Source organism: Mobula birostris, chromosome 4 (genome assembly GCF_030028105.1).
Source record: "Mobula birostris isolate sMobBir1 chromosome 4, sMobBir1.hap1, whole genome shotgun sequence".
In the NCBI taxonomy this organism is placed as follows: domain Eukaryota; kingdom Metazoa; phylum Chordata; class Chondrichthyes; order Myliobatiformes; family Myliobatidae; genus Mobula; species Mobula birostris.
In genome coordinates, this window is record NC_092373.1 from 64,637,143 (window position 1) to 64,652,248 (window position 15,106).

At 42.0% G+C, this 15,106-nt stretch overlaps 1 protein-coding gene across 2 annotated transcripts in view; it reads right to left on the reverse strand.

Annotated features, from left to right (window-relative positions):
* The window catches only part of LOC140195928 (guanylate cyclase soluble subunit beta-2-like), a 44,874-nt gene extending 42,657 nt beyond the window's left edge, over positions 1 to 2,217 (reverse strand). Inside the window, exons 1-3 of one of the 2 annotated variants that reach the window (XM_072254604.1) lie at positions 2,106 to 2,217; positions 1,057 to 1,130; positions 109 to 203 (exon numbers count right to left, since the gene is read on the reverse strand). In XM_072254604.1, the coding sequence (XP_072110705.1) occupies positions 109 to 175 (67 nt within the window). In that variant the 5' untranslated portion in view covers positions 176 to 203; positions 1,057 to 1,130; positions 2,106 to 2,217. Of the gene's footprint in view, positions 1 to 108; positions 204 to 1,056; positions 1,131 to 2,002 lie in introns of both variants that reach the window. The other variant, XM_072254603.1, reaches the window with a different exon arrangement.
* Positions 2,218 to 15,106: the final 12,889 nt, after the last annotated feature.

Below are 15,106 nucleotides of genomic sequence, written 5' to 3' on the forward strand. Positions count from 1 at the left end.
TTTAGGAGCAATATTTGGATCTGATATATTATTTTAAGTATGCATTTAAACTTATTGCAGAGTTAAATATATAATGTAGTAGTTCTGTAAAAATAACATAGAACATACCTAATAATTTGCAGGCTTCCTCTACCACCCGCATTGTATTGTCATCAGAGTAAACTTTAAAATTCATAAAATTGTCTGGCACTCCAGCTGCTATTCTATAGAGAGAATAATGTTAATTTGAAAATAAAGCTGCAATATTAAAATGTCTTACTTATTAGCACTCCTATCAATGCTGCCTGAGAAAGATGAAGATATCAGAGCTGTAGATTGAAAAGTTGACAAGAGACTGCAGTCCGTCACCTGTTGCACACAATTGCACAGCCCATGAATAGTGCCACCTGCTGAAATATTTAAATTTTCCCACTGGACCCATCACACAAAAGGTATCTTGGGCAGGTGATATTCACAATTGTAAGCAATGGGCTAAATATATAGACAAGTGAGTTTTATCTTTACATTAATCATGTCCATTCAAATATACAAATTGTGTTAAACTGAAGACATGCTATTGTCTTACTCTGAAGATGTCTGAGGACCACTTGAAAGAAATGCTTGTCTAGTTTTAAGCTAACACAAAACTGTAGTTGTATCCACAAGGTGTAAGCAAAACTACCCAAAGCTTCACTTACACTTTTAAAATATTGGCTACAGCAGTACTTCTAATAGATTCTAGTGTTATACATGATCTGAACTCAAAGAATTCCCTGCGTCAGCAAATTGAGTAGATATGCACAAGCTATAAACAGATATCTGTTCAACAGATCTCAATTTCATTGATTACATTGTTTTTAACCAATAAAGTCATGGATTGCAAGTAAGCCTTTAATAATCAACAGAAGTCTGAGACACTCATTTGCCCTGAAACTGGGAAATCACAAATATTGCTAACTTTGAACAGCATTCCCATGTTAAAATGGTAGTTCAACAATGTTTGTGGTTATATTTTGGTTAGTGTAAGAAAACAATAAATATCTCATTTTAAAGAAACAGTGTCAAATATTACAGTACCTTAATTTCTCCCAGCTTTCTTCTCCAAATGTTTCTATGATCAAAGACTTCAAACATTTGTTAATAAATCCATACTATAAAAAGAAAGTGTGTATGTATAAGTTAATTATCACTTAAGGTATTTTAACAAAAATTTTTTTGCATTATATTGGTTAAAATAACTATATTTCAAGAGCAAAAATCGCATGTACTTCATAACTTACCATTTCTATATAAGAAGCTACAACCCTTCAAGCCCCTTTAATCATGCGGCTGATTCACCTTGGTCCACATCCTATTTGCTTTTAGCAAATATATTCAAATATGAACCATCCTTGTCACTATTTTTTAAAGTGTACAAATGTCAAAAATCTTTAGATTTACACTGGAACCTGCAATGCAATACGTCGTTTATTTATGTTGCCTGCATTTATATTCAAACTGGTATTCATAATACCATGCGATTTTTCATCAGAAAGTTCTTGCCCGTATGAAAATTAATTTTCGATTTACATTTCCTCTGCTCGCCATTTTAGGCTGCCTTTTTCAAGCACGTGCCCTATTTAAATTTTATTCTGGAACACAATCGAACAATGAATGTTAATTCACAACGTCTCTTTATTACTGTCAAGATATTCTACTCTACGATGTGATATGTGCAATTATTTCCATTACAATGTACCCCAGCATCTAATAAATAACAAGTATAATCCATCGCACACAGAATGTTGTGATGCGACCTGTATGTCTGCAGACGTGACATACTGTACTTACATACTCCGAAATGACAACCGGCCAGGTCAAGGAAATATCAATTCACAATAACGCACAGTCTTTCTTAAAATTAATAACAAATAAGCAACCTCTCACCCAGTGTTTGGCAATTAATGAGCGAATTCATTGTCCGGACGCTTATGGTCCAATGATATACCTAGCTTTCAACGTATCTCTTGGTGTAAACACTTACCATCTTCAACCAGGACACTGAGCTTTAACTCCATGCAGTTGGTAATTATAGGACAAAGAGGCATTGAGTTATCGGCACGCTAACTACTTCGCTTAAAACTCACATCGGATCAGTAATTTCTGGTACAATAGGCGACAATATCCAATGCTCCTTCCTCTGCCACAAACAACCCGGCAATCGACGAGAGGCAGTCCACAACTGAATTTCCTGATCGCCTTTCTCACTTTGCACTTGACCCTGGAGACTCTGGGCTTTTGCTCCAGTTGTTCGCGACGCCCTCTACAGAGCATCTGAGATGTGTGAACCGGGCAGGCGACATCTACCTCCTCAATCAATCAGAACCAATCGTCGTTAAAGGCGCCCCGGATTGGGAAGCAAGTGTCAGGAAACTGAATTCAGTTGCAAACCAAGCGCATTGAGTGAGAGTGGAAGAGCAAAGAAATCGAGACAGAGAGAAAAAAAACAGAGGCAGGAAGAAAAGGGGTGAATTAATATATTCATTCTTTTTTGAGAAGATATGGTGTGCCACCAAAGACACTCGGAAATTTCTCCAGCTGTACCGTGGAAAGCATTCTAACTAGCTGCATCACAGTCTGGTATGGGGGGGGGGGTGGAGGTGGAATTACTGCACAGGATCGAAATAAGCTGGAGAGAGTTGTAAACTTCGTCAGCTCCGTGTTGAGTACCAACCTCAGGAGAATCTAGGACATCATCAAGGAACGATGTCTCAAAAAGGCAGAATCCATCATTAAAGACCCCCCTCACCCAGGGCATGCCTTGCTCTCATTACTACCATCAGGAAGGAGGTACAGACGCCTGAAGACACACACTCAACGATTCAGGAACAGCTTCTTCCCCTCTGCCATCTGATTTCTGAATGCACATTGAACCCATGAACACTATCTCACTACTTTTTTTTTATTTTTATTCTTGCACTACTTATTTAATTTACCCCCTTTCTATGCTGTCGATTCTATGATAAAATCTGGGTAGCTGAGGTGTCAGTTTGCAAAAAAAAAGGCACAAACTTATCATACTAATTCTATAAATATATTTGCACTGATATGTACAAAGACTAATGTTTACAGATGTGTTCATTATTGCAGGGATATTAGGTGTGCAGAGCAATCAAATTTGACTTTTTGAAATTTTAAATACTGTTTACATGTGGATAACTTATGCACTTATTTTGTTCACTGGTCATTGTCTGGGCTATGCACCCACTGTCCCTCCCCCCCACCTCAATGCACTCCCAGTCTAATAAATACACACAGAAACCATACACATTTCATGCAGAATCTTTTGGCAAGTACCACGCTTTCTGACAAAGATGATCAGCTTGTACAGCAGTTTCAAAATGTCAGTGTTTAACTGTGTCGCATACACTACTTCAGTGCTCAATGGTGATGTGCATTTCTAGTTCTATTATGACTGCATAATCTTTTCACAATTACCCATTCACATTTAGTTTGAGTTCACCATGACAACAAGACAGGAAACTTTAATTCTCACATGTCACCATAGAAATGAAGAAATCAAAGTTCTTTATCCAAGAGCCTTGGTCCTTCAAAGCCACGGATTGAAGGTAATTGCGGATCACTCCAGAAAAAAACCTATTAAATACACACAAATTAGAAATGTACTGTACATGCAAACTTAAATATCCCAAATGCATTTAATAATTAATTAGAGGGAATATGTCCCATTGCCTCACTGCTAATGCCAGTTATCCCATACAGTGGACATTTGGGAGTTATTTCAGCCAGAGGTTGTCATAAGGGCAGTGTTGGTGGTGACCCAAATGTAAGACACAGACACTGAAGTACTAGGAACAGGACTAGGTGTGTAAGGAAAGCAAGGGAAGTGGGGAAGAAATGATGCTGGACAAGACACAGACCCTGGATGAGATTAGGATACAGGGCCTGGACTAGGATGAGACTAGAAAAGTGGGACCTGAACGAGGAACGAGGAACTTGGAACCTGGACAAGGACTCCGAGCCAGAGACCGAACAGGGACCCGGAACCTGGGTCTTGACTCGGGCTCGGACTTCGGATCAGGGTGAGGACAAGACGTGGCAAGGCAACAGGACTGGACGTGGCGTGACTGGACATGGGACCAGAACTAGATGAGGACACGAAGGTCAGACTTAGACTTGGGAGACTGGAACACAGAGCCTTGGTAATCTTGGGAGACAGGGATGCAGAACACAGAACCTTGGCAATCTTGGGAGACAGGAATACAGAACACAGAGCCAGGACCCCTCCTTGGGAACAGGACATAGGGCTGGGACTCATACACAGAATGCTGAACACGACAAGATGGGTCCCAACACAAGGTAGCAGTAAACAGCCGGACCTACCTAGCAAAGGCATGGACACAGAGATGGTTCCCAATACTAGGTAACGGCAAACAGCTGGACCTACCTAGCAAAAGCATGGACACAGAGACAGTTCCAAACAACAAATGACAGTTCCTTATCTAGACACAGCAAGGCTACGATCTTGCTCCAGCAGAAGAACTTGACAGCGATACAGGCGAGGGTGCAGGCAAGGCTTCAGAAGGAAGAGGAAGGTGAAGGGAAGAGAACAGTCCAGCAAATGAAGCTGAACCCAGGAGCTATTTATGTAGCCAGCCCAAAATGAGAATCATGTGCTTCAATTAAGGCACACAACAGGATAATGGAAAACTGGAAAACCTGGAATACGGATTGATGGACCGGACTGTGAACCGGAATGTGGACTTCATGGACTGGACCATGACAGAGGTTGGTGAATCTGTGCAATTCATTGCCACAGATAGCTGTGGAGGCCAAATCATTGAATATAGTTAAAGTGGAGGTTGTTGATTCTTGATTAATAAGGGCATCGAAGGATATGGGAGAAGGTAAAAGAAGGGAAGAAAGGGTTCAGAAGGATAATAATTCAGCCATGATTGAATAGTGGAGCAGACTTGATAGGCCAAAAGGCCTAATTATTCTCCCATGTCTTACCGGCTTATAATCTTATATTGAACAGTATAAATCTATGAATTTCCTCTTTTGGGTTTCTGATAGGCTACTGTCATGGATGATAATGAATCTGCAGATAGGGAGTACATTAAAAGTCTGGCTGAGTGGTGTCATTACAACAACCTCTTACTCAATGTCAGCAAGACCAAGAAGCTGATTATTGGCATCAGGAGGAGGAAACCAGAGGTCCATGAGCCAGTCCTCATTGGAGGATCAGAGGTGGAGAGGGTCAGCAACTTTAAATTCCTCGGTGTTATTACTTTGGAGGATCTGTCCTGAGCCTGGCGTGTAAGTGTAATAGAAGTTACAAAGAAAGCACAGCAACATCCCTACTTCCTAAGGAGTTTGCGAAGATTGGACATCACATCTGAAACTTTGGCAAACTTCTATGGATGTCTAGTGGAGAGCATATTGACTGGATGTATCACAGGCTGGTATGGAAACACCAGTGCGCTTGAACGGAAAATTCTACAGAAAGTAGTTCATCACCAGTGAAGCCCTCCCCACCACTGAGCAAATCTACAGTATGTGGAGCATTGTTGCAGGAAAGCAACATTCATCATCTGGGATCCCACCAGCCAGGACATGCTCTCTTCTCACTGCAGTCACTGGGAAGAAGCTACAGGAGCTTCAGGATTAACACCACCAGGTTCAAGGACAGTTAGTACTCCTCAACCATCAGGCTCTTGAACCAAGAGGGTTTATTTCACTCAACTTCACTTGCCCCATCAGTGAAGTGATCCCACAACTAATGGACACACTTTCAAGGACATTTCATCCCATGTTCTCAATATTTATTGCTTTATTATTATTATTATTGCATTTTGTATTTGCACAGTTTGTTGTCATTTACACACCAGTTGAATGTCGGAGTTGATGCGGTCTTTCATTGATTCTGTTATGGTTATTATACTATGGATTTATTGAGTACTCACAGGAAAATGAATCTCAGCATTGTAAATGGTGACATATATGTACTTTGATAACAAGTTTACTTTGAACTTTTGAAATTCCATTCTGAATTGCCCTGTTCCCCCACTGACACATTGCAGAGAGATTCACCATCTAGACACAGGAATGGTGTAAGGTTTTGGTGCTTCTGCTAATTATTTGAGGAAATGCCTGTTAAAAAGTAACATCCTTTTAGCACTGTGATGATACTTAAATGGTTCCAAACATCCTTTCTGGTATTAAAAATCTACCATCATAAATGTGAAGTCTCAATCCTTCGGAGTATAATTTTACTGTTACAGTTGTTGAAAGAAAACATTTTTTTTTCTTCCTGCCTTTCTTATTAGTTAATCTAGGGTTTTTTCCCCGTTCCATTTTAAATTTTCTTTACATGATTTAACATGGATTAAACATTCTGATGGACAAATACTCAGCAGGACAGCATACCTCAATAAGGATTTATTAATATGATTGCTTGAAGAAACATGCCAGTGATGTTTCTGTTCACACAGATCCCATATTCCCTGCAGAGAACATGGTGCTGAAGTGGCTGATTAGAACATAAAGCACAGAACTGGAACAGGCCCTTTGGCTCACAATGTTGTGTCAAGCTAAAAAGTAAAATTAAAAAGAAAACCCAAACCTACACAATTTCCATACCCTCCACTTCCCTCATATTCATGTGCTTATCTAAATGCCTCAAATGTATTTCCCTCCACACCATACCAGGCAGTGCATTCTAAGCATTCACGACTTTCTGAGTCAAAAAACTTACCTTTCATATTCCCTTTGAATCTACCTTTTCTTGCCTTCAATGTGTGCCCTCTAGCATGAGAGATTTCAGCCTTGGGCAACAGGTATTCTCTGTCCACTCTGCCTATGCTTCTCCTAATCTTGTAAACCTCTGTCAGTCCTCCCCTCAGCCTCCGGTGCTCCAGAGAAAACAACCCAAGTGAGTCCAGCCTCTTGTGATAGCTCATGCCCTCTAATCTAGGCAGCGTCCTGGTAAGACTCTTCTGTACCCTCAAAGCCTCAACATCCTTCCTATAGTGGGGCAATCAGAACTGTATGCAATGCTCCAGATGTGACCTAACCAGAGTTTTATAAAGTTACAACATAACCTCTTGAATTTTGATTTCAATGCCTCGACTAACAAAAGCAAGCATTCCATAACCCTTCTTAACCACCATATTGACCTGTGTAGCCAACCACATCAAGTTACAACCTTGGATCCCAAAATCTCTCTGTTCAGCAACACTGTTAAGGATCTTGCCCTTAACACTATAGTGTCTCCTCGCGTTTGCCCTGTTGAGTGCTACACCTCACATTTATTTGTGTTCAATTCCATCCGCCATTTCTCAGTCCTTCTATGGAACTGATCTATAACGTGATGTATTCTTTGCCAGTCTTCTACACGATCCACAACTCCACCAATCTTGGTATCATCTGCAAATTTACTTACCCACCCATTTACATTTTCATCCAGGTCATTTATATACCTCACAAACAGCACAGGATCCAGCACAGGTCCCTGCAGAACACCACTAATAACAGCTCCCTGCGGAACTCTACTAATAACAGCTCCCTACGGAACTCTACTAATAACAGCTCCCTACGGAACTCTACTAATAACAGGTCCCTGCAGAACTCTACTAATAACGGCTCCCTGCAGAACTCTACTAATAACAGATCCCTGCGGAACTCTACTAATAACAGCTCCCTGCAGAACTCTACTAATAACAGATCCCTGCGGAACTCTACTAATAACAGGTCCCTGCAGAACTCTACTAATAACAGCTCCCTGCGGAACTCTGCTAATAACAGCTCCCTACGGAACTCTACTAATAACAGCTCCCTACGGAACTCTACTAATAACAGGTCCCTGCAGAACTCTACTAATAACAGCTCCCTACGGAACTCTACTAATAACAGGTCCCTGCGGAACTCTACTAATAACAGGTCCCTGCAGAACTCTACTAATAACAGCTCCCTGCAGAACTCTACTAATAACAGATCCCTGCGGAACTCTACTAATAACAGATCCCTGCGGAACTCTACTAATAACAGCTCCCTGCGGAACTCTACTAATAACAGCTCCCTGCGGAACTCTACTAATAACAGGTCCCTGCAGAACTCTACTAATAACAGATCCCTGCAGAACTCTACTAATAACACCTCCCTACGAAACTCTACTAATAACAGGTCCCTGCGGAACTCTACTAATAACAGATCCCTGCGGAGCTCTACTAATAACAGACGTCCAGGTTGAATGAGTCCTTTCAACCATTACCCTCTGTCTTCTATGCACAAACCAGTTCTGAATCCAAACAGCCAATTCGCAGTGGAACTCGTGCATCTTAAACTTCAGGATTGGCCTCCTATGATGGACCTAGTCAAACGCATTACTAAAATCCAGGTAGACAACATGCACAGCCCTACTCTCATCAATCTCTCCCGTCATCTTGTCAAAAAACACAACCAAGTTGGTTAGACATGAGCTGCCCCGCACAAAGCCATGCAGGCTCTTCCTAGGGCCATGTGTTTCCAAATGCTCATATATCCAATCCCTAAGAATTTTCTCCAGCAATTTCCCTACAACTGACGTGAGACTGACTGGTCTATAGTTCCCAGGATTTTCTCTTCTGCCCTTCTTAAACAGAGATACAACATTAGCCACTTGCCAGTCCTCTGGGACCTGGCTTAGTGAATTTAAATTGCAGCATAAAAGTCCAGTAAATGGTCCATATAAAAACCTACCTTTAGCTGACTGCTCCAAACTTTGCCCTCATCACATTAGCCTGGCTTCCAGAAATGCAGAATCAGAGATGAACTGGAGGTCAAATACCAGCATGTTTGAATATCCACACTGTTGCCAGTTTCAGCCCTAGTTAAGTGGCAGGAATTTGACATGTTGAGCTTAGGAAATCTAAGCCATCTTACCTAGCCCTTTAACTTTACATCAGCCATGGTTAGCAGGTAAATGGATTTGTTTCTTCTGAATAGTAGGAATTATAAGTACAGGGCTCAGCTTTAAGTTACTTTATTGTAAAGGTACTAATTAATTTCTAGAACTATAAAATTCTTAATTATAGTTATTAATTTTTTTTTAGCATTTTAATTATTGAAGATTATTTGAACTATTTAAGTATCTCTGATTATGAAACACATTAAGTCAGACCACACAAACCCAAGTCTGGCCTCGTATTTACCGCACACAACGGTCCTATGGTTGTTCTAGGTCTTTGCAACCAGCCAGCTCCCAGCACATTGATAGCAATAATGATGCAGCATTCTGCAAGAAGTAGCAGGCTAAGCAAGCCAGCTAGGCCACAGGATGTGGAATCTACAACGCACACACAGACTGCCCTACTGGCCTTTCATATTTTTGCTGGCTGTTCACTGTGTAGAAGAACCTACTCTCTCTTAGGCATTACAGGGCTTGCAAAGGGAAGAACCATCAGGACCATTACCGACGCTGCGGAGTGAGCCTCCAGGTGGCTATGGATCAACAGGTGTGACCCGTAGACCAATGCTGCTGCTCTCAAGCCACCGAGTAGAAAAGACAAAGACTTGTGGCAATTTAGAGCTTTGAACAGTTCCCAATCAGCGTTTGGGATAGATTGGCAAATTGAAGTAAGGCAGGGGCAAGCAGAGTGGCCATTGTTGGAGCAGGCATCATTGGAGTTTAGTTTTTGAGGCTTCATTTCTTTGAGGTTTCAGCGCGGAGAGGCTTGAGTGACGGAAAGCAAAGAAGCTGTAGGTAGAGACTTTTTTCTCCCCCACAGTTTATTGTTTTTCCTTCTTTATAGTTGCTCAGTTAGGAACAGTAGAGATGCCAGGCAAGACAGTGGAATGCTCCAGTGGGAAGGCAGGGAGAGCTCAAGGGTCCCTGATGACTACACCTGCGAAAAGCGCATCCATCTGCAGTTTCTAACATTCTGCGTTAAGGAGTTTGAGCTGAAAGTGGATGAACTCTGGATCATTTAGTAGGTTGAGGGGGTGATAGATGGGACACATAGAGAGGAAATTACACCCAGGGTGCAGGACGCAGGAAACTGGGTGACGGTAGGGTAGGGGAAAGGGGTTAATGAGCCAGTCCAGAGTGCCCCTGTGGCCATCCCCCTCAACAACAGGTATATCACTTTGGATATTGTTGGGGCAGGGGGAAGACCCAGCAGAGGAAAGTCACAGCGGTCAGGTCTCTGGTACTGAGTCTGACTCTATGACTCAGAACGGAAGGGGGGAGAAGAGGAAAGCTGTGGTGTCAGGGGATTCATTCGGTTGGGGAACAGAAAACAGGTTCTGTGGACGAGAATGAGATTCCTGGATGATATGTTCCCTCCCAGGTGCCAGAGTCTGGGACATCTTGGATCGAGTCCTCAACATTCGTAAGTGGAAGAGTGAACAGCCAGAGGTCATGATCCATGTAGGTACCAATGGCATAGGCAGGACGAGTGATAAGGTTCTGCAAAGGGAGTATAGGGAGTAAGGTGCTAAGCTAAAGAGCAGGACCTCCAGGGTTGAGATCTCAGGATCACTACCCATGCCACATGATAGTGAGGACAGAAACAGGAAGATGATACAGTTTAACATGCGGCTAAGGAGAGAGGGCATATGATTTTTGTATCATTGGGCTCTCTTCCAGAGAAGGTGGGACCTGTACAGAAGGGACAGTTTGCACCGGAACTGGAGGGGGATTAATATCCTAGTGGAAAAGTTTGATAGTGCTGCACAGAGGTGTTTAAAGGAGCATTTCAAAGGGAAGGGAACCAGAGTACCAGAACAGTTAGTGGAGAGGTTGTGAAGTCAGATGTTGGTAAGATCTCAGGCAAAGTCAGGAACTAAAAGGTTGAACATGGTGCAACTAATGTCCTGAGATGCGCATATTTCAGTGCAAGTAGTATTGTACGAAAGGCAGATGAGTTCAGGATCAACACCTGGAGTTAAGATACTGCAGCCATTGGTTGCAGAAGGGTCAGGACTGGCAGTTCCATATTCCAGAATTCAGCAGTTTGAGACACGACAGAGCGGGAAGGAATAAAGGAAGAGGGGTGGCATTAATAGTCAGGGAAAATGTCACGGCAGTGCTCAGTCAGGACAGACTGGAGAACTTGCTGATTGAGGCTGTATGGGTGGAACTGAGAAATAAGAAAGGTTTGAGCGCATTAATGAAACTACATTACAGACCACCCAAGGGATCTAAAGGAACAAATTTGCAGAGAGATCACTGGTTGTTTTAGTAGGTGATTTTAACTTTCCACGTATTGACTGGGGCTCCCGTACTGTAAAAGGACTAGATGGAATCAAGTTGATCAAATATGCTCAAGAAAGTTTCCTTTATTAGTACTGAGAAGTGCCAACAAGAGAGTGCGTGATACCTGATCTGCTTTTAGGAAATGAGACAGGACAGGTAACAGAAGTTTGTATAGGGGAACACTTTATATCCAGTGATCACAATGCCATTAGTTTCAAAGTAAATATGCAAAAAAATAGGTGTGGTCCGTGGGTTGGGATTCTAAATTGAAGAAAGGCCAATTTTGATGGTATCAGAAAGGATCTGGCAAGTGTGGATTGGGACAGGTTGTTTTCTGGCAAAAGTGTACTTGGTAAGTATAAAGCCTTTGAAAGTGAAATTTGGAGAGCACAAAGCCTGTTACAGTAGCGTAGTGGTTAGCACAAAAGTTTACCATAGAGGCGACCTTGGTTCAATTCCCTCCACTGCCTGTCAGGAATTTGTACATTTTCCCCATGACTGCATGGGTGTCTCCCGGGTGCCCCAGTTTTCCCTCACAGTCCAAAAACATACAGATTGGTAGGTTGATTGGTCATTGTAAGTTGTTCCATGATTAGGCTAGGGTTAAGTTGCAGGTTGCTGGGCAGCACAGCTCGGAGGGCCAGAAGGGCCTTTCCTGTGCTGTATCTCAATAAATAAATAGATATCTTTATAGATAGATAGGCAGATAAATAAACAAATAAATAATTAAAAGGTAAAGATAACCCAGATTCTTAAGAGATATTGAGGCCCTGGTTTAGAAAAAAAAGTGGTGCATAGCAGGTATTGGCAGGTAGGAACAAATGGGGTGCTTACGGAGTGTAAGAAATGCAAGAGAACACCTAAGAAGAAATCAGGAAGGTTAAAAGAAGCCATGAGGTTGCTCTATCTGAGAAGGTGAAGGAGAATCCTAAAGGATTCTATAGAAGAGCAAAAGGATTTCAAGGGACAAAATTGGTCCTCCAGAAGATCAGAACAGTAATACATGGGTGGAGCCAAAGAGGAGGGAGAGATCTTCAATGCATTTTTTGCATTTGTATTTACTTAGGAGACAGACACAGTCTCTATAGAGTAGGGCAAAGCAACAACTTCATGGACCCTATACAGATTACAGAGAAGGAAGTGTTTGCTGTCTTGAGGAAAATTAGAGTAGATAAATCCCCAGGGTCCGACAGGGTGTTCCCTTGGATACTGCGAGAGACAAGTGCAGAAATTGCTGCGGCCCTAGCAGAGGTAGATAGCAACAGATGAGGTATCAGAGGATTAGAGGACAGCCAATGTTGTTCTGCTGTTCAAGAAAGGTTCAAAAAATAAACCAGGAAATTACAGGTCAGTGAGCCTCACATCAGTAGTGGGATAGGTAGTAGAAGGTATTGTGAGGGACCAGGTATATAAGCATTTGGATAGACCTGGACTGATTAAGGATAGTTAGCATGGCTTTGTGCATGGCAGATTATGTCTAACCTATCTTATAGAGTTTTTCAATTAAGTTACCAGGAAAGTTGATGAAAGCAAGGCAGTGGATGCTGTCTATATGAACCTTAGCAAGACAAGTTTCTGCATAGTTGGTTGGTCAAGAAGATTCAATTGCTCAGCATTTAAGATGAGGTCACAAATTGGATCAGACATTGGATTTGTAGGAGAAGATGGGGAGTGGTAGTGGTTGTCTCTCTGACTAGTGAAGTGCTGCAGGGATCGGTGCTGGGTGCATTGTTGTTTATCATCTAAATCAACAATCTGGGCGATAATGTGGTTAATTGGATCAGCAAATTTGTGGATGACACCAAGATTGGGGGTGTAGTGGACAGCGAGGAAGGCTACTATGGCTTGCAGTGGAACCTGGACCTGCTGAAAAAATGGGTTGAAAAATGGCAGAAGGAAATTAATGCAGACAATTGCGAGGTGTTGCACTTCAGTAGGACCGGCCAAGGTATGTCGTGGCTGGTTGGACACTGAAGAGAGTGGAAGAGTAAAGGGATCTGGGAATACAGGTCCAAACTTTGTTGAAAATGGCATCACAGGTAAATAGGGTCATAATGAAAGGTTTTGGCACATTGACAAGTATAAATCCAAGTATTGAATACAGGAGATGGGTTGTTATGTTGAAGTTGTATAAGGTGCTGGTAAGGCCTAATTTGGAGTATTGTGTGCAGTTTTGGTCACTGTCCTACAGGAAAGATATAAATAAGTCTGAAAGAGTACAGAGATAATTCACAAGGATAGTGTCAGGTCTGGAGGACCTGAAGTATAAGGAAAGGTTGAATAGGTTAGGACTTTATTCCTGGGAATGTGAAAGATTTAGAGGGGATTTGATAGAAATTATGAGGGGTATCGATAGAGTAAATGCAAGCAGGCTTTTTTCCACTGAAGTTGGGTGGGACTACAACCAAAGGCCAAAGGTTAAGGTGAAAGGTGAAAAGCTTAAGGGGAACATGAAGGGAAACTTCTTCAGTCAGAGGGTCGTGAGAGTATGGAAGGAGATGCCACTGGAAGAGGTGCATTGCAAATTGCTTTCAACATTTTGAAGTTTGGGTAGATACATGGATTTTGGAGACATGGAGGGCTATGGTCCTGGTGCAGGTCAATAGGAGTAGGCAGTATAAATTGTTCGGTATGGACTAGATGGGCTGAAGGGCCTGCTTCTGCGCTGTACTTTTCAATCACTCTATAACTTTAACCCTAGCTAGGTCGTCTGGGCAAGTGTGTCTGATGTCAAAACACCTAATGACCCCAGGTGACAGCACTGATGAAATGTCCCAGTGCATCTTAGGATGTCTCTCAACATCATCTTCACTATTTTTAGTCCCATTTTCTGAGCTATTTTGAAATAGATAAAAGGAAAATTAAAAGTAGAAAATTATCAGAAAAATATAATTTAATCACAAAACAATATAATAATAAATAAATAAGAAGTAAAGATAGAGATAGAGAACGTGAAATGAAGAGTCCTTGAAAATGAGCCCATAGCTTGTGGGAACATTTCAGTGTTGAGGTGAGTGAAGCTGAGTGACTCTGTTGAAGTCAACAACTGTGTTCAAAGTAATTTGTTTGCAATAGCTGTGATTGAAGCAGAAGGAGGTACCAACTTTATCCGTCCAACTCTGCAACTTATGGAATGGCCTTGCACTCAGTACTGAATACATGGCAGGCTGGGAGGTCAGATATATCCACAGCTGACATCCCGCACGTTTCTATTTTCCGTGCTGCACTGTATCTAAAGATGCACTGCTGTGCTCACTGCAGCTCACCTTCAATGTGCTTCAAGCACCTTTGAGAGCTGATAGTTGTCTAAAGATGATCGGGGTCTTTCTTGGTCAGGTCTTCAGGATCTGCTTGTAGTGCTGGTATCATGCTTTGAATCACGTTAATAGGGTCGGCACATCGGATGTTTTATTAAATGTTGCTGTCAGCAACATATGCGGGTTAAAGCTCAGTTTAAACAAAGGACTGTTGGTTTTGGAACATCAGCATAGAAACAGAATAGTGCAGGTGAGCAGACAGGCATCAGGGATAGCAAACTGGATGGTGGGTGTGAATTCTGTGCTATTTAAGACTCTTGTCAAAATATTGGAGTGCACCCTGCTCTAGTGTTTTGAATGGACACTTGTTGCACAGGAAGTAAACTAGTTCATAGGACATACCTTATATAGTATCATAACAGGCTGCCTTGGTGGTAAAGGGCAACTAAAGGAGGCAGTGTGAATGATGATAGAAGAGGCCATCTCTGTGCTCTCAGATGTGGTTCCGTGTGTTGTTGTGGTGCAATCCATTCCCCAAACCATAAATGGTTTCACGCCACCCCGAGCAATACACTCAGCAAGAGCAGCAGAATACAAAGGTTCCATGGTCATTGTCAGTGATGCACGTGGACAA